Below are 20,032 nucleotides of genomic sequence, written 5' to 3'. Positions count from 1 at the left end.
GGGTCGTTCACCGTGCCAGGAGCGTTACCTGGCTGAACGCTCGATGGCAGACTGGGAAGCCACTGACCCACGACCTGCGACCAGGGGGATCAGCCCGAGACCCAGTCCGCATGATCCTCTTCGTCCGAAGAACTAACTAATGCTGACAAAAATAACAGCTAAGTAAAGGTAGAGAGAAAACTCAAACAAAATATCAAAAAGAAGAAAGAGTCTGGGACAAAAAGTCCCAGCACAGAGAGAGCCAGCCACTCCTGACAAGCTAGACATTAAAACTGAGATATGGTTGCAGGAAATAGGAGGGTATTGACTGAGGGGACCACCCCTTGAGGGTGGGATATGTTAAAGCTTTATTGTTAACATATTCTGTTGCCTAGCTACTCCTTCGGAGCAAAGTCTAATACCCCATATGTGACGAATATGAAGAGGCGGCGACTGTCGGAGGACGTAAGAGAAAAAAGCTTTGTAGTTTGTTCCTGCCACTTCTTTTGCCAAGATAGGTGCTCTTGCCACCAGTAGCATTCTTGATGATGCAGTCAAGTGCTGGTCCAGAAATGCTGTCTCATGAAGGCCACATTGATCAAATACTTTACACAAAAAGGTTCTGCAGCCTTGCACTTAAGAAAGCATGCCATACTTCTATACACTAATATGAGACACCTGTAAGAAATGACATGGGGACTTTTAGCAAACTGTCCCTGCTGAAAATTAATGTTACAGCCACTTGCTCCCTACCATCAAGCTTTTGAGAATAAGACTCTTGATGCTCCAGTGATGTGGCGTCCTCAATATAAAAAGATAACAGAGCAACCCCCTGGTGAGGTTTTGCCAAAATTTAGTTACCTCCATCGTATGCCCCAGCATTTCCACTCTCATGGGTTACAAGACCACAAACGCAAAGAAACATGAAAAACATGAAAAGTGTTGTGCAGCTTTCACAGATATCTGCGAGAATATGCAACCTGCATTTCATTTCATTTGAATGGCAATCATTAAGGCACAACTCCAGTCAAAAAGTAATTGTTAGAGTTGGGAAGGGCTACAACCTCCAGTTTGTATTCGCTAAAGAAAAAAGGTGCTATAGCGTTGATTATTTTTTTTCCAGTTTGTATTGCCATTTCAATCTGGGAGATTGCGCCTCACTTCCCGCCCTGTGACCACAAAGGGAGGTTACAGTAAATGAGATCTCTCCAGCAGGGACAGACCCTGACAGAGGGTCTCCCCCTTTCTTCCAGTCTACCCTCTAATGCTTTAATACGGTCACAGTCATGATACTTCCGGTCTTGTACTGGATAGAGGTCCCAACCAGCCCCTACTGTTTTGGCTGGTGTCAGCTAGCTGGCAAATTTATCTTTGCAATAAATACATGGAGCTAATTTCTCTTGAGGGGCAAGGCGAGGGGTTAGCCGTCCCCACTGGGAGAAGGCAGTGATTACTGCTGGTGGCCATTACAGTTGCTAGTGATAATTGCATGTAAAATTTAGCAGGCTGGTTGTACCCAAGTTGATCAATTTGAACCATTCAGCCAGCCCAGACACGATTTGAGTCGAACCGTCTATGGCTGGCCTTATTCTAGCTGTAAGTTGATGAGCTGTCTGGCACTTTTCTCCTTGCAGTATGCTCCCTCATAGAAACCCTATTCCGGCACAGCAAGTACACTAAAATCCCAGCTTGTACAAATCCAGTTTATATAGAAGGTTAGAGCATGCAACCCCCATTTACTCTGACACCATTTGTACACAAGCTCAGTAATTTGTATGACATTGAATAGTAAAGCAAAGCATGAATGCATAAATGTGGGAGTATTAGATTTAACACAGACCAGTTTTGCCATAAAATAACATTCAACTTACCAGTCCACCAACAACAACTGTTCCAGAGCCTTTGTGGACAGCAACGGATTCTGGCTCATAATCCAAAGAGTCAACAACAAAAACTTTCTTCTTGTCTTTCAGGAGGACAATCTGTGAAGGGAATAGAAAGCAGATCTCACAAAAGTAGAAAAACTCCTTGATAAAACTACTCATCATGGTCTGATTAAAGCTGGCCATATGCAGACAGAAAGGGCTACCTGAAAATTCTGCTTGGCTGCAAAGGGCCTTTTTTGCAAGAGATTTGGCCATCCACAGCAATACCCAAATCTGAGAGAGATGGGTATCTGGTGCAAGTGCCAAAAGCCATTTTGCTCCCTAACCATTATAGTTGGTTATTTATACTTACCACTGCATATAGATATTTAGGAATAAACTGCATTTTTCTTTTAAACTTTTCATATTAACTAAATTATACACCACACTTTATTAAATTTTCGATAAAATAATCAGCAAACTAATTCGATTATGAAAATAGTTGCAGCCCCACAAAAAAATTATAAACTTGGTAGGTTGAGCATAATGTGCTCTAGTAAAAACACTCCTCATTCAGTGCAATGGAAACACACATAACCCACCACTACGTACCTGGCTACTGTTGACTAACACAACATATCCATTAGATCCCAAAGCAATGTTCTTTGGTTGGACATCCAACTTCACGGCATCCTGAGCACTGAAAAGTTAAAAAAAAAAAAAAGAAGAAGAAGGTTACACCAGGATGTATTGTATAATAAATTTATAGCAACTGGAGCAAAAAATAAAAAACAGACCTGACAGAAAACGATCCGATTTTCTTCTTCTTAAGTGCCGGTTCACATCTATGCGATGCGGGAACCCTGTGAATTCACTGCAGGTTCCCGCATCTCATTCAAATTGAAAGCAGTTCACACTGCCATATGCGAATCGCTGGGGGTGTCAATACAAAGTTAATGACACTCCCAGATCAGTTCGCATATTGCAGTGCAAACTGTCAGTTTGGACATGAATCGGATCGCATGGGTGTGAACCACCATGCGATCAGATTCTGCTGCAGACCCAAAAAAGGGTCCTGTGCGTGTTCTGTCCCAATCTGATGTGAATTCAGCCATACAATCTGCGCTCCGAATCACATGCGATGTCATCGCTATAGTGTGAATTGGGATTGAAACAAACCAGGTGAAACAGTGTTATTTGCTACTAAAAAACTCCACTTCTGTTTGATTATTTTTTCCATGTCTTTTTTTCAGGTTATTCCTTTGCTGATACCCTTCTGAAAAAGGTTAGGTTAATATAGTATATATATAGTATAGTTAATATAGTATTAATGATGTCCAAGCATAGTGATTTTGCAGAGCCCACAGAGAAAGTGACCTTATGCCGGCTAATTCAATGAACAAATGAAAAGTATAACAAAGCAACAAGATTTTGGCTAAAACAAGTATGCTCGCTAAAAAAATTGATTCTTAAAGGATGATTCTACCTTAAAAAACAATAAAAATAAATGCACATTTATTGCACGTAAAAAAATATATATATATATATATATTATATATATTTGCATTTATTATTTGTTTATTTAAAAAAAAGACCTGTAAAGCATTGCACTCATGATCAGCAGGTTGTGGGTGCAATGCCATGGTCCTGCAGACTGTATCTGTCTGGTCGTACCACTGATAATAAGCATGAATGAACTACCACGTCACTCAACAGCACTGTGGTAGTTCACTGCAAAGGCTGTCGGATCTTGTAGTTTGTGGCAGTTAATCAAAAAGAGGAGGAGAATTGAAATCCCCCGCTGTCAGGATGGGAGAGTGGAGGCCGGTGCATCTGTAACATGGTACAACCTGAATATGGGTGTAACCGGTTACAAAAAGGTGAACTTAGCCTTTAAAGCAGGCCATACATTATGCAGTTTTCTTTCCTTATACCACGGGTGGAATGGAATAAAATTCCTCCTACCACGCTATTATGTTTTGACAGCAGAACACAATGATTAGTGTTTCCGGCTTATATCCAATCTACTTGGATTGACTTGTGAACAAACAACCAGGGTGCCCACACATGAATCAAAATTTGGAATCTGGTTGATACCTGCAGAACCAGACGAATTTTAATCCATGTATGGCCGTCTAAAGTTGTGGTGCGACAAGTTACTGCCCTTTCTCATCACTAAACAATGGTGATCAGTCTGTCCTTGGACTGAATTCAAGCCTAGATTGAGAGGACTAATGAAAGATCAGGCCCTATAAATCTTTAGAGAAGGATATAATGAGTGGTTTTGACACAGAAACCTTCGTGGTACCATAGGGATTTTTGTTTCCTTTTGCGCTAAAAACTACACATTGACATTTCTCTCTTGAAAATCCCATCACTTACAGGAATTGGGTAGAAGCATCCTATATCCAGTAAAACACACGGACAAATACAGTACAGATACACATCATAACCAAGCAAAGGAATCAGCAATGTTCACCTGTATGCCTTGTTGACGATATCAGTATAACGCACAGTGTCATCCATGCTGCAAGTAACAAGATGGTTGGAGCTGTCAATGGCCATGCTGGACACCTGGTTTGTGTGGCCCTTTCCAGAGAAGGCGTCATTCTCACCTGATGCAGCATCAAAGTAATGTGCACAAGTTGATTAAGGAAAGCACGCCCAAATAAAACAAAAAAGGTACAGCTGATAAGTATAAAAGGAAGGGTATGCATCGACAGACTCCTACTACATAGAGCAGGTTATTCTGGATTGGGGAATGCATCATCTGCCTCCTTTGGCCACGCGTGTTAGGATACGTATTGGATAGAAGTTCAAATTATACAGACTGTTCAAACACACAGGAAGAGGGGAGAACAGTTTTACTATATGAAAATGATTAAGGCCACTTTCACACTTATGCAAACTAAAATTCGCGCAATTTTTGACACAAATAGGACTGGACTTGAATCAATGCCTGTGTAATCTTGAGGTCTATAGCCCTCAAAATGCATCAAAGTCGGACCAAAGTAGTGCAGGGACTACTTTGAAGCTGCTGCAACTTGAAGTCATTGGAAATCATGAAGTACCACTTGCCCTGCGACTTGGCAGTCCCAAGTTACAGGACAAGTCACAGGACACACAAGTGTGTCAGGGGCCTTACAGAAAAACATTAAAATGCAATATTTATTTTTTCCTGACTAAAAAAAGGAACCAAATACAGTCCTAGCCTTGTTAAAAATACAACATTACACGGTCTTTGTAAACTTGCACTGCGTTCAGGGTGCATGGAGATTTAATTGAATGGAAGTAGAATAGCATGTGTCTAAACACTATAAGATGTACACGTCTATACATCTGTAAAACGCAAATATTTATGGACCATTTTAGGAGTTTCCCTTTTTTTTTCTACTCTGCATCGTTCTGCCAGCAAGATCCTGCATAGATGAGTAACTTCATGTACCCTTAACCACTTAAGCCTCTGAAGATTTTACCCCCTTCCTGACCAGGGCCTATTTTGCGATTCGGCACTGCGTGACTTTAACGGACAATTGCGCGGTCGTGCAACGCTCTACCTAAATGAAATGGACGTCCTTTTTTCCCCACAAACAGAGCTTTCTTTTGGTGGTATTTGATCACCTGTGCGATTTTTTGATCATGCGCTATAAACAAAAAAAGAGCGACAATTTTGCAAAAATAACAATATTTTTCACATTTTTTATATGAAATTCCCCCCAAAAAATGAAACAAATCGAATTTTTTTTAACATTTTAGGCCAATTTGTTTTATGCTACATATGTTTGGAGAAAAAAAAAAAAAAAAAAAAAAAGCAAAAAGCGTATTTTGATTGGTTTGCGCAAAAGTTATTGCGTTTACTAACTCAGGGAAAGATTTTTGTTGTTTTTTTTTTTAATGAGTAATGGCGGTGATCTGTGATTTTTTTTGCGGGACTGCGACATTGCGGCGGACAGATCGGACCCTTGACTGACATTTTTGACACTTTTGGGGTTAGCAGTGACATTACTACAGTAATCAGTGCTATAAATATAAAAGTGTGTCCCTAGGGGAGTGATTCTAACAGCGATTGGATGTGGCTTGATGTGTAACAGAGATCAACGGTCCTACATAGCAGAACCGTTTGATCTCCATTCTTACACAGGGAAGAATGACAGGCGGCTTTGTTTACATTAGCCGCCTGCCTTTCTCCCGGTGTAACAGACGATCGCGAGTGACCGGCGGACATCGGGTCCGCGCGCTCGCTCCCTAGAGCCTCACAGGCTAGGGACGTAGTCCTACGTCGCTTTGCCTGTGAGGGGCTGACCGCCGCAGTAAATAGTCGAGCGGCGGTCAGCAAGTGGTTAAAGTGCACTTAAACCCAAAACAGGTAATATCAGCTTATCAGTCCTTAAATGTGGTGCTTTACGGTGTTTTATTTTTTTTAACACCTTCACACCTAAGGGTAAAACAAATCTAAATGCCTAAGCACAATTTTTAAACTTGGACACAAGTAAAACTGTGCATATCACAATTACTTTGTGCATCCAGGTGGATTATACCTCTTTTTTTAGGACAAAATTAGGCTTTCTTCTGATGGTAAATAGTAATGGGTATCTCTTGATATTCTTTTTTTTTATTAACCAAAAGGAAAACTGTCAAAGATACATTTCTTTGTAGCTGTTTATTTCTTGCTTCTACCATAACCTACCACCAGACAGACAACAGCCCAAAAACAATAATGCCCAATTACTTTTTTTTTTTTGGATTCTACTGACCCTGATCCTGACTCAAACACTAATCCTGGCACTGACGTAGGTAACACCTTTATCTAGGTTTTTTTTTTATAATTTTATTTATTTTTTACATACTTTCTTTTTCCTCCCCTCCTAGGAGAGCAAAAGATACAATGCATCTCTCTCCTCCATTCACAGGGGTGGGAAAACAAAACAAAACAGGGGCGGGCTTCAGTGAGTGATCGCTGTGATTCCGCTGTCATTTGGATACCACAGTAATCAGGTGACCCGGAATTGGAAGTTCTGGGTCCCGATCCTTAGTACAGGGCTCTCCGTGAGACCCTAGTGACTGTGCTGGGAGTGCACCGTGTGGCGCGCTCCCAGCACAAAGGGAGATACGCAAATTAGAGACTCCACGGAAAAAAGCCCAGTCCAGTGGGGCTGCATACTTGCATACGGTTGGCATGAAGGGGTTAAAAACAGTGCTTTTAGCTGCACACCATTTACAAATATATGAGGAAGCTGCACAGGCAACACCTGCCCTTAAAGGAGTTGTAAAGTCAGGTTTTTTATCTTAATGCATTAGATAAAAAGCCTTGTGTGCTGCAGCCCCCCCAGCACCCCATCTCTGTCCAGCAAAGTCCGCGAGTCCCTCGGCGATCAGGGACTCTACTTCCTGATTGGCTGAGAGACAGCCGTGTTGCCATTGGCTCCTGTGGCTGTCAATCTAAGTCAGTTAGCCAATCAGGAGAGAAGGGGCAGGGTCAAACGGCAACAAAGCAGCACAGATGCAGCACGGCTCGGGTGTCCCCATAGCAAGCTGCTTTCTATGGGGGCGCTCGACAGGAGGGAGGGGCTAGGAGCAGCAAAGAGGGACCCGAGAAGAGGACAATCCAGGCTGCCCTATGCAAAACCAACTGCACAGAAGAGGAGTAGGAGTATAACGTGTGTAAAGTCTTGTTTAAAAAAGAAAAAAAAAAAACACCACAATCACTTTAATCTATTGCTATAATGTACGGTATATGCTAGAACATGGAGAGTGGCTTTGCTCTGAACTGCAGCCGCATGCTTTGTGTGTAGCTCCAGATCGGTTCCGGTATCGGCGATTTCACAACGCCAGATATCGGTATCGGGTCCAAAAAAGTCAGATCGGTGCATCCCTAGTAGACTCCAACGCCTGAAGGCCTTTTCTGGGCTATCTTCATACATGAAGCTCAGCCAAGTCTAACTCCCATCTCTGAATTTTACCTATAAGCAAGCCTATAATAAAGGGCTTACCTATAGGTAGTGTAAATTTCTCCTAAACGTGCACTGCTTAGGAGATAATTACTGTACATGCAGCCAGTGACCTCACTGACACATGCGCTCTGAAGGAAAGGCCACCTGGGCCGTTCCTTCAGGAGTACTGTGCTGTAAACAGCGGGTCACACGAGCCTTGGCCAGAGCCAGAGCCCGTGAACCAGGAAGACCAGGTGAAGATGGAAGCGCCTGCATCGCTGGCACCTTGGTGCTGGATGGGCTTTGTTTTAAATCAAGTTTCACATAATGTGCTAGTATACGATTGCATACTAGCACATTACAGCTTTACCTTTCAGGATGCAAAAGCGGTTTACCCCCCCCCCCCCCCCCAGCGGTTTACTACCGCTCTAAAAGCCAGGCTGAAGATTGCACTGTAAAGACCTGGCTGCAATATGGAGAAGAGGCTTGATTGAAGGTCAAAAGACCAAAGATGTCCCTCAATGGATGAGGAAAAAGTGGTTTTGCGGCTTAGATTTACTTTAGGAGAATATATATATATATATATATATATATATATATATATATATATATATATATATATATATATATATACACACACACACACACACACACATTAATGTCTTTGAAAAATATATTAAGAGCCGTTTACCCAAATGGATGCACCTAAGGTGTGCAACGTCAAGCTTAACAACAAGTATACAAAGACACGTGAAAAAGGATATTAATATGCCCGTCGTGGCTGCCAGTATAAATCGTCGATCGGCCATCAAGGTTGTGGACAGTCATGCACTGGATAGACTTGTTGTGTCCCTGCAGAAAATAAAACAAAAACATAATAGTTTTACACCAACTGGATATAGCTAGAATTCTTGCACAGATTTCGGTCTTGAGCGCAAACCAGAAGTTGTCCTGGGTGTTAGAGTTCAGTAGATGAGCCAGGTGTGATTGGTCCTCAAACTTGATAGATGTTCCTGCTTTGATGTAATCATGAGAACTGATCACCGGCTACGGGTCTCCCTTTTTCTCTGGGATCAAAGGGCAGTTGACAGATGAACCTGACCACTATAAAGGAGTGTCCATTGGCTGTCCTGAATTTATGCCAATATCAGGTCCCTCCTCTTTTGACGCAGTTTTATACCACTATTTATACCCTCCAATATGTACCGGTTACATTTTTTAAACTGATAGTTTATCGTTGAGCATTTAATTTTGCATCCAGGGATAATAGACACGGAATATCTCAGATAAACTTGTCACCCAGGGAATATCTGACTTCTATATGTGCTAGTGTGGTCACGTGTGACCTTAATTCATTCAGTATGACATTTCTGATCCAAATATATACTTCTTAGGTGTCATGTTCCTGTGAGTTTATGAATCGTGTGAGTATTTGTTACGTTTTGAATTGGGCAGGGCTCTATGATTGCCTTTTACAATCCCCATTAGTTCTGGTTACCCTTAATGGATTTGCTCAACGTTTTACGATAGGTCTGGACGGAAAATAAGACATCCTGCCAGGACTCAATTAGCGGTTTACAGCTCAGCACAGGTCTACATGCTGGGCTTTGAGGTCTCTGAGTTGAGATACCAGCTCTTTTGAAGTGTAAAACCTATGTATTTCACAAATTAAGAGGTGGGGAGGGGGATATCAATCGCTGCGTGTATAAACTGTTCTGCAAGACTGTCATGGCTGACCTATGACGACTGAACAACATGGCCGCTTGCTACAGCTTTTCGTGTTTCCAGTACGGGATATTACACCGGCATCTTCTCCCGTCCTTTCTTCCGGGATCTCAGTCTCTGGCGATGTGAGTGGCATGCATGCACATGGAAGCCCTCCGTTCCGGCACAGTATGCTGGACCTTTAGAGTGCATGCGCCGCTGACGTCAGCAGCTGCATGCAGGGTGAATATCTCCTAAATTGTGCAGGTTTAGGAGATATTTATTTTACCTACAGGTAAGCCTTTTCATAGGCTTACCTGTAGGCAAAAATAAAGCAGGGTATACAACTGCATTAACTCTTTCCAAAAAAAATGTGGTTAATCACAGTTCATTCACAATGTAGGAAGGGCAATTACTTATTTACATAGGGCCAGGCAGGACAGCTTTTTTCCCCTTAGTAAATGAAAATATAAAAACTGCATTTAGTATTTATTTGGGTTATCTTTGTGTAATATTAAAAATTGTTTGACGATCTGAATAATTTAAGTGTGACAAATATGCAAAAAAATAAAATAAAAAATTAGGAAGGGAGTAACTTCTTTTCAATTTGAGTATACTCATGTACAGTGTTTTACGAAGGGCGGCTGAACGCTGCTCACAATTTTAAGCTGTATGGTCTTTATGTGCCAGTGTGCATGAGGCCTTAGAGTTGAGATATAGATTTATAATCCATGTTAAATAAAGGTCGGCCAGACACGCTTGGGAAGAACTTTATAGTATGAGTAATTTGTGATCTCTCTTCTCCTAGAGAGGTGACATCAGTCTTAGCTGCCAGGGGTGTTGGATGTCCCTAAGTGTTAGGAGTTTGTGAAAGGCTTGATTAAACTTACTTTTTTAAACTTAAAGAATTTTGTTGTGACAAATGTACATGTAATTTCTGAAGAAGGCAATGCATTTATGAGGGACTGGTTTTCAATGCCTATGTTATAAGTTTCAAAAAATGTAAAACATTTTACGTATTTGCTGACCTAAATGGTCTAAATGCACCAAAGATAGAAAATTAATCAGGTATGCATGCATAAGCATTTTAGAATACAAAAATAACATTAAAACAAAAAAAAAAGAAGAGGCTTTCATCGTCTACCTTGATCACACGTAAAGGTCTGCTTGGATTATTTTTGTCCAGATAATTGATATAGCCAGACAAAGAAATACTAAGCAAGTAATCCCTCTGCCACAAGCATCCAAGCTGCTGATCCAGCGTATCTGTGCCGAGACTGAATGTGGTGACTGCTGAGTTAGCCGCAACATCCCAGATTTTTGCAGTTTTGTCCCCAGACGCAGACAGAAGTTGAGTGCTGTCAGCATTCCAGCTAATCTGTGGTAGAGGGGGAAAACAGAATGGTTACAGCTTGCTGTACATCCAGACATACAACCCTGTTGAATGGAAGACTGTGCAGGCTTGGCAGTGTGAAAGTAACTGGATTTTTGACTTACCGTAAAATCCTTCTCTCTGAAATTCATTGACAGACCCAGCTTCATATCTTCCTAGCCATTGGGTTATGCTGCTCTCCTTAGGAATAGGGCACATGGCTCAAAATAACGGATTACGCCTAGAGGGCAGTCGTGGGGGGTGGGGTGGGGTGGGGATACTCCCACTTCCTGCTATAGGACTTCAGTTTTGTAACAAGAGGTGTCAGAAGAGTATATAACCCAACTCAACAGAGGTGGCTGCTGTGTGCGTCAATGATCAGAGAAAAGGATTTTACGGTAAAGCCAAAAATCCAGTTCTCTTTCGTTCAATGACGGACAAAGCTCCATATCTTCTTTGACCCTTGGGATGTCCCAAAGCAAGGTCAACAAGAGGGGTGGGAAAAACACAGCAATAAATATATTTCCCAAAAGGGCTAAACTTAGCTCAACTAGAGCTCACTTACCAAGAAAAAAAATACACCCTCATGGGACAGAGGCCTCTGCAACAGCAGCCTGCAAAACTTTGAATTTGTGAATGTGTGTACAGACGTCCAGGTGGCCACCTTGTAAACCTGTACCACCGACGCCTGATACAGAAGCCCCAGGAGGCACTAAGCCCCCCTGTAGAATGTGCCTGACCCTTGATTGAATAGGCCTGCACCACCGTCTGCCTGATCCATATGGAAATGGTCGCAGCAGAAGCAGCCTGCCCTTTATGAGAACCATCCGTAAGGACAAACGAGGAATCCGATTTGCTGATCGACTGAACCACATCCAGGGAATGCAAGGCAATTTCTTTTGGACGTTTCAGCTTAGGACATAATGAAGGCAACACTGTCTTCATTTAAGTGTAACCCCCGAGACGAGCTTAGAAAGGAATGACTGACAGGGACGTAGTACCACTTTGTCCGTTATCCACCAGGACAACTCAGCCAGTTCTTAGACGCAGCGTGCAGAAGTAATAGCTACCAAGAAAGCCACCTTTTGTGATAGAGTAAGCAGAGGAACTTCAAATATTTTCAAAAGGCAATTTTTGAAGAACCGACAGTTATCAGATTAAGATCCCATGGAGGCACCAGGACCTTACCAGAGAAGCCAGATGGCAAACCCATTCGTGGCCAATGGGCACTGAAAAAAAGATGGCCAAAGCTGAAATCTGACCTACACCTCTTCATACTTTGTAGAAACTCCAGCAGATTTGACACCGAAAAAGGAACGGGGGGGGGGGGGGGGGGCGACTCACACCAATTAATGTACGCCTTCCAAAAACGCGATAATAAATCTTCCCAGAATTCAATTTTGTAGCTTTTAACAGAGTAGGAATTACCAAATCTGACAACCCTCTGTCCTTCAGTATCTCAGTACATGGCTCTCAATAGCCAAACCTTTAAAGCCAGCGACTAAAGCAGGACAGAAGATCGGTCCTGGAGACAAAAGATCTTCTGTGAGAGGGAGTTGCCAAGGGGCATCAGCTACCAGTCTAACCAGGCCTGCGTACCAAGACCCTCGAGTCCAGTCTGGGGCCACCAGAATGACTGGAATCTCTTCGGCCTCGATTCTGCGCCAGTATCGTCCAATATGACTTTCCCCGCTATAGCTTCTGCCGAGAAGTCTCGGCAGAAGCTGTAGCGGGGAAAGTCATTGGATGATACTGGCCACAAGAGCATCTGCGGCATCTGCCAGAGACTCCAGAGACCTTGCCACAAACATCAGAGCCTTCCGGTTGAGATGAGAGCCTAATAGGTCCACATCTGGGGGTCCCCCACTGGAGACAAAGTTGTTGAAACCCCACCGGGTGCAGAAACTATTCGCCCGGACTCAGGGCCTGCTGACTGAGGTAGTTTGCTTTTTAGTGACTAGGTCATTTTTGGTGCCCCCTTGATGACTGACATATGTCACAGCCGTGGTGTTGTCCGATTGAATCATCACCGGACACCCCTGGAGACGTTCCGTCCATTGGGACAGGCAAAGCCTGATCGCCCAAATTTCCAGGATATGGATTGGCAGGCTGGACTCCCGAGACCAAACTCCCTGTGCCGATTCTGTGCCCAAGGCACCTCCCCACCCGGACCAACTGGTGTCCGTGGAGACCACTGTCCAGTACAGGGGAAGAAATTACTTTCCCTGCCAGAGTGCCGGGAAACAGTGCCACCACAGTAAGGATCCTCTCTCGTACTCTGGCCCAACAGGACCAGATTGTCCAAAGACTGAGGATTCTTGTAACATTTGGCCAAAATCTCCTTTTGCAGAGGTCTGGTATGAAACTGAGCAAAGGGAACCGACTCGAAGGTGGAGACCATCAAACCCAGCACTTGCATGCAAGTCATGAGAGATGACCAGTGGGTCAGGCCCAGGTAGTCCAAAATGTTTGATAGAGTCAAAGCGCATTTTTAAAAATTCAGCATCCAGCCGAACTCTTGTAGAGGTCCCACAGTGATGTCCAAATCATTCTGTAGGACAGACGGGAATCTGCTCGCAGAAGGAGATCGTCCAGGTACCACAATCCCCCTCTGCCTGAGCAAGGCTAACACCGGGGCCAACACCCGAGGAGCTGAGGTGAGACCAAAGGGTAACGCCATGAATTGATGGTGTTCCTTGCCTACGGTAAAGCGAAGAAAACGCTGGTGCCCGGCATATATTTAGATATGAAGGCAATCGTCCTTGATATCAATAGAGAGCCAGAAAATCCCCTTGATGAAGGGATGCCACTACCATGCAAATGGACTCCATTCTGAATTTCTGAACCTGCACAAAGGGGTCAGGGTATGTATGGGTGAGGGCGCCCCTTCAGGCAGAGGAGGACTTGTCTGTGGGGCCAGCGGAACCAGCTTTTGATTTACCAACTTGGAACCTCCCGAAAATGTATGGGAGGATTTAGAACCCTTGTTCTGCGACCATGCAGAACAGAAGGGCCGCTTGTGAGCCGAGAAGACAGGCCCACGTTTGCGGGAAGGCTCTCTGCTTTTAGTTACCTGCGGAAGCAGAGTGCTCTTACCTTCCATGAGACCTTTAATGATCTCTTCCATAGGAACTCCGTCAACACCTTTTTGGAGGCCTAGCCGGCAGACCAGCATTTTAGGCAAATCATGCGGCGAAGAGTCACCGCTGTCACAGACACCCTGCAGGCCAAAACGGCCGCTTCCAGAGAGGCATCTCAGACCTACTGTAACCCCTGTATCAACTGATCCGCCAGCTCCGGGGGATGCTGACCCCCTTAAAAATTCTGGCGTAGAAGCTTTTCCCATTCCTTTTACCTCCCGTGTTCCGTTTAAAAAAGGAAAAAATGCTAGGACCAATGATCCCAGGAGTGAGCTAGGTGCTTACTCCTGACTAGGCAGAAAAAAAACTGAAGTCCTATAGCAGGAAGTGGGAGTACACCCCCTGGGACTGCCCTATAGGCGTAGTCAATTCTTTTCCACCTAGTGACCTACTGCTAAGGAGAGCAGTATAACCCAAGGGTCAAAGAAAATATGGAGCTGTGTCCGTCAATAAACTAAAGAGAAAAAATACTGTAAAGTGTATCTAAACCTAAAATTAAATATACTGCAACTAGGCTTGTGACGGTATCAGATTTTCATGCTGCGATTAATTGATTAAGGTTTTGCCACGGTATACGGTATTATCACGGTATTCTATTATTAAATTATTAAATTTCCACCTCACTTCAATTTCATTGCTGAATTTAGGGGCTTTGGTTCACTTATGCACATTATTATATAGTCAGTCAGTACAGACTCTGTGAACCAGGCCTAAAATAGGTCATCAAGCAGTGTCTGGCCTAACTGGTGATAACTGGTCCTGGCGCTCGGCTCCGATCCGATGGCCTGGTCATTAAGAGGGCAAATCCTTGTGGTCAAGAAGTGGTTAAACCTGAAGGAGGTGTTGTTTATAAATGACTTTACTATTGCTTTAGGCCTGGTTCACATGTATGCGGGTTGGTGGTTCACATGTATGCGGGTTGGTGGTTCACATGTATGCGGGTTGGCGGCCCACATTTGCACAGGCATAGCAGCCCTTTGATTTGAACGGGCTGCTATGCCCTCATTTTCCGCAGAAAAAAGGTGCATGCAGCATTTTTTAAAAATTCAGTGGCCTTGAAATCCATCCTGCTTTTGCACCATGCGACTAACCTGCAGTTCCTGCTCTGGCAAGCTTTCTGCATTTTTTGTAGACACTGCTTGATGGCTATATAATAATGTAATGTGGGCTGCTATGCGTGTGTGTGTATATATATATATATATATATATATATATATATATATATATATATATATATATATATATATATATATTATATATATATATTTATTAGAGCTGCACGATTCTGGCCAAAATGAGAATCACGATTTTTTAGCTTGGAATAAAGATCACGATTCTCTCACGATTCTCTGTGTAACAAAAAAAAAAAAAATTGGGATAACTTTACTGTTACGTTTTTTTTTTTTTTATTATTCATTAAAGTCTAATCATTGCGTTTGAAAGACTGCTGCGCAAATACAGTGTGACATAAAATATTACAACAATCGCCATTTTATTCTGTAGGGTCTCTGCTAAAAAAATATATAAAATGTTTGGGGGTTCCAAGTACTTTTCTAGCAAAAAAAAATGATTTTAACTTGCAAACAACAAGTGTCAGAAAAAGATCCAGTCTTTAAGAGGTTAAACTTCCTTTCTCCCTGGCAGAGGGAAGGAAAAGATACAAATGTAATCATTTTTGTTTATAGTTACTGGGAGACTTAATGCTGATAGGTGTTAGCTGTGTGAGTGAATGAGTCATCCAGCTCACTGAAATGTATCAATTCACAAGTCAGGCAGACTTGACAGAGAAACTCGGTATTTTAAAAATGCCACAATAACAATACTGTGGCTATGCAATACCGCGATATATCGAATTACCGAAAACCGGCATATGTCTAACTGCAACTCAAAAGTTCTTCAACCTTCAATGTAGTGGCTGAATTTGTTGTTGTTTTTTTTTTTTTTTTTTTTTTTTTTTTTTTAGGCTCTTTTTCCTTTACTTTAACCTGAAAAGAAATACCCTTCCTATACCTTCATGCCTACAAATTTTTTCATCCACTCTTGATCTATGGTGGCAGACATGAATGTTAATCAGACTTAAAACATGGCTGCCTTTTTTCATTTCCATTACATGATGGACTGATGGGACTAGTCGTCTACACAATTTCTGGCAAGATTATCGGGTATTTTTTTTTACTAGCCGAAAATGTTCTTAGCCTGGAAAAAAAGAATGCAGGCCCTCTTCATCTAAAGACTGGTAGGCTGCAATATTACTTTTTGTTTTGGTTCAGATATGCATTACAGGTGCTTTCACACTGGTCCATTGCAAAAATGCATTAAAAACGCATATGCGTTTGATGCATTTCCTGTGCGTTTTCTGGGTGCCCGATTCCTAGCATACACCTGGGAAGCGTGGACAGGTTTTCCTTTTCACTTCAATGGGGAGCTGCGTTTTGGGTGCGGTTTTCAAAAGCGCACCAAAGATGCAGCATGCAGGACTTTTCAAATGTACTGCACCAGCAGAACAGTGTGAAGAGTCCCATAGGATTTAGAGATTTTTATTGCATTTTTATCAGGGAAAAAAAAAAAAAAAAAAAAGAAGTGCAGCAAAAAATGCCATCAGTGTGAAAGCCCAACTTTAAAATGGACATGTCATTAGCATCTCCCTTGCTCATGAATCAGACAGGGCACGTGTCAGCATTTCTAAATCACATTAATGTTTTATATGAAGCAGATCTTAGCCAAGAGTGCTAATCTCGATCCCTGATGTACACAACCACTAGAGGGAGATCTTCAAATCAAACCAGCTTCTGGTGAATGTTAGATGCTCACTGAAAATACTTCCCTTAAAAGGTTTATACTCCGGGTAAGGATGGAAATTTAGAAAATGTAATCTGCAGTGTACAGATTTGTGGCAGTGTAAAAGCAGCAAGTGCACATAACGAGACATTTAGGGCCCCATTCTCTTCAGATGCAGAGGGATGCATTTTTGACTGCACTCCAACTGCATAGACAGTCCAAAATTCAGGTTATCCTATGAGCTATGAGCATAGTTCACATAATTGCAGTGCAAAAAAAAAAAATGTACAGCAAGCTGCGTTTTTCTGCACTGCAAATGCACAGAAACGCGCATAAAAATGTATAAATGTACAAAATTGCACTGCAATACACTGCAGTGCACATAAAAGTCCAAAGAAAAAAATATGGACGTGATCTAAGGAGATGCAAGCTTAGGAAAAATGCACGGCAAAGGAGCGTAAAAAAAACATGCAGCGAATGCATGTCACAGCACATGCAAAAATGTGCAGTTTTTGGTTTGAATAGGCCCTGAGTTTATTGTAGACATAATCCTGACTGGAGTTCTGATATAAAGAATAACTACTGTACGTTTAAAGGTTGTTGTAAACCCTCATGTATACCCATCTCAGATTAAATAAATACTCCTACATAAGTTGTACCATTATGTTCACAGTTCAGACTAAAAGTGGGCTGAGGGCTGAAGTTACTCTGCAGAGTTCAGTGAGGAGAGCTCTGACAGCTTATTGGAGGGAAGAGACACCCCCCCCTCCTCCCCCTGCACACAGGAACAGAGCTGAGGCTGTCAATCAACTGGAGATACCACCCCGGTCACCTTTTTCTTCTTGGCATCAAGAAAACTGGTCAGAAATTATTAATGCTGATTGAGGAACAAAGCAGCAGATGTGCTCCTATTTGACACAAGTACACAAGGATAGGATTGGTTCATATTTCATATCTAAGGTTTACAACCACTTTAAAGGCCACGTGTACACTTTTGTATGCAAATTAATGGGAGAAATATTGGCCTTAAACTGGCTGAAAACAGGCAGTTCAGCAGGAACCCACAAACATTCAACCCATGTGTACAGCTGCCGGCTCTACAAAAGCTGGTCTTACGACAGCCTTGTGTCAAACAGGCATGCTGGAATCCCAGTTTATGACCAGTGCTGGCAGCCAATCAGTGTGTTTTCTCGGGGGGGGGGGGGGGGGGGGCAGTCCTGTCAGAATACAAAGGCACAGCGGGGGAAATCGCCGCACTAACATCACTTAGTACGGCGGTCTCAGCCCACTGGGCTAAACAAAAAGAAAATTCTAGTGTGTACAGACTTGACCCTCAGCACACACAACATATGTAATAAAAGACAAATGCATTGCCTTGTAGTGCACTAATCTATGGAGGCGCAGCATCGTAAGGACAGCACTGCAGAACACATTACCCCCTTCCCTATAACAAAGATAGCTGGAAACTATGCCGATAGTCAGAAGAGGCAGAGAACACAGGTGGTTATCGGCTCACTGGATTTCTGGTAGAATCAAAGGTATTTTTTGCACTTCTCAAACAAATCTAACAAAAACAATGGTAACAGACAGACAAAACTGAAGCGAATATTATTATGATTTATGTAGACGTTAAGGGAAACCTGTGATGAGAGTATTATGCCTGCTATTACCGGCGTGGTTTTTAAAAATGCATGCTTCAGGGCAGTCTTGGCTCCACTCCTCAAATAAATGACAAACTTTTTGGTTACTATTTGCATACATTTATGTTAAACCCCCATATGACAATGGCTGCTTTTTTCATATATGGTCCAGAAAGGCTCCTGCTGCCTGTTTAGCAACCCTTCCAGGTACTCTACTTTTCCAATTAGGCTCCCCATACAGTAAGTTACCATGGGATTGTACAATATTAAGCAAAACATGAGATTATGCAGATACTAGAAATTCTACCTGTGTGTAGTCATACAACAAAAAGAAAAAATTTAGAAAGCAGCCATCAAGAGAAAGGAGGAAGTATGTATAAAAGAAATCAGCACTTACTGCGTAAACCCCTCCATCATGAGCTTTTCCTGCGCCAAGCTGGCCAACTTTCTCACCAGTTTTTCCATCATATAAAAAGATCTGTGAAGAAATTTAGTCATTACCTAATAGTTGAGCATTTGGCTAAGGATAAGACCGATTAATTTTCTTGGTAAAGCAGTAGTAAACTCAAACGCAAAAACCTTATATTGCAGTTTACTAATTCTTAGATGTGATGGTTGTAAAGTTTTTTTATTTTTTTAGGCGTTTTCTTTTTTCGTCTGGTGCGCCTTTCAGTAAGTCAGTTTTTTACAAAAGAACAAGCTCTTGCAGTGGATGAGAACGACCATTTAACACTAACAGAGGTCTCTACAATGATCAGCTTTTATTAATTTATGTAATTTATGCAAAAGCTTAATCCCAAAAGAAAAAACCTGTTGTAACTGACTGAAGTGTCAACTGGAGTTTAGCTTCAAGTTATTGCTGTATATATTATAGCTGCTAATATTTCTAACACTTCCCTCGCCAAGATGGGCAATGCAGCCATTCAAAACTACCCCCCTTGTGCTCCTTTATCCAGAGTGGGGACTGTATAATACAGGTGTGTTACTGGCCAAAATCACTAGGTAAAACCGAAAAAAAAAAAAAAAAAAGTCTAAAAACACAAAATACAGTCACATCTAATGATTGATAAGCTGCAACTTATTTTGTTTATAGGTTTATGACAGCTTTAAGTTGTCCAAAAACTTCACAATCAGATTGTACAATACAATGATTAAGTGAACTAGTCTATTGACCATCTTTCCCCTTCCTTTATATTTGCCAACTGAGGAGAAAAAAAAAAAAAAAAAGAAAAAAGAAGAGTTAGGTATCTGGTAACTCTTTTCTAAGAAGTCTTCCAGGGCAACATCTGAGAGATAGGCTCCTCCCACAGGAAAAAGAAAACACAACAGTCCCATTATAAAAAAGTCAGTCATACCTGCGTGCCTCAGTAATTGTAAAGCATGGAAGGAACCCTTAAGTAAACTCATGAATCCGCAAACTCCTTTTGTATTGTTGTTTAAGGCAGGAAAGAGTGCTGTCCTGGAAGACTTCTTAGAAAAAAAAAAAGGGTTACCAGGTACCCAACTCTGTTTTCTCTAAAATTTCTTCCAGGGCAGCAGGATGCATCAAGCAATACCTACTAGGGAGGGGATAAAGTCCGGAGCACCTTGCGACCAAATGTCTGGTCCTGACAGGACAGCTGGG

General features: G+C 42.2%; 1 protein-coding gene across 1 annotated transcript in view; it reads right to left on the bottom strand.

Moving 5' to 3' along the window:
- WDR1 (WD repeat domain 1) overlaps window positions 1-20,032 on the bottom strand; it is a 123,948-nt gene that overhangs the window by 25,582 nt on the left and 78,334 nt on the right. The window contains exons 7-12 of the mRNA XM_082252461.1: window positions 18,806-18,886; window positions 10,623-10,856; window positions 8,525-8,626; window positions 4,324-4,475; window positions 2,457-2,544; window positions 1,851-1,961 (exon numbers count right to left, since the gene is read on the bottom strand). Coding sequence (XP_082108587.1) covers window positions 1,851-1,961; window positions 2,457-2,544; window positions 4,324-4,475; window positions 8,525-8,626; window positions 10,623-10,856; window positions 18,806-18,886 — 768 coding nt within the window. The remainder of the gene's footprint in view (window positions 1-1,850; window positions 1,962-2,456; window positions 2,545-4,323; window positions 4,476-8,524; window positions 8,627-10,622; window positions 10,857-18,805; window positions 18,887-20,032) is intronic.

Source organism: Pelophylax lessonae (genome assembly GCF_965119305.1).
Source record: "Pelophylax lessonae genome assembly, chromosome: 1".
NCBI classification, from domain to species: domain Eukaryota; kingdom Metazoa; phylum Chordata; class Amphibia; order Anura; family Ranidae; genus Pelophylax; species Pelophylax lessonae.
This window is presented reverse-complemented; position numbering and strand designations above follow the sequence as displayed.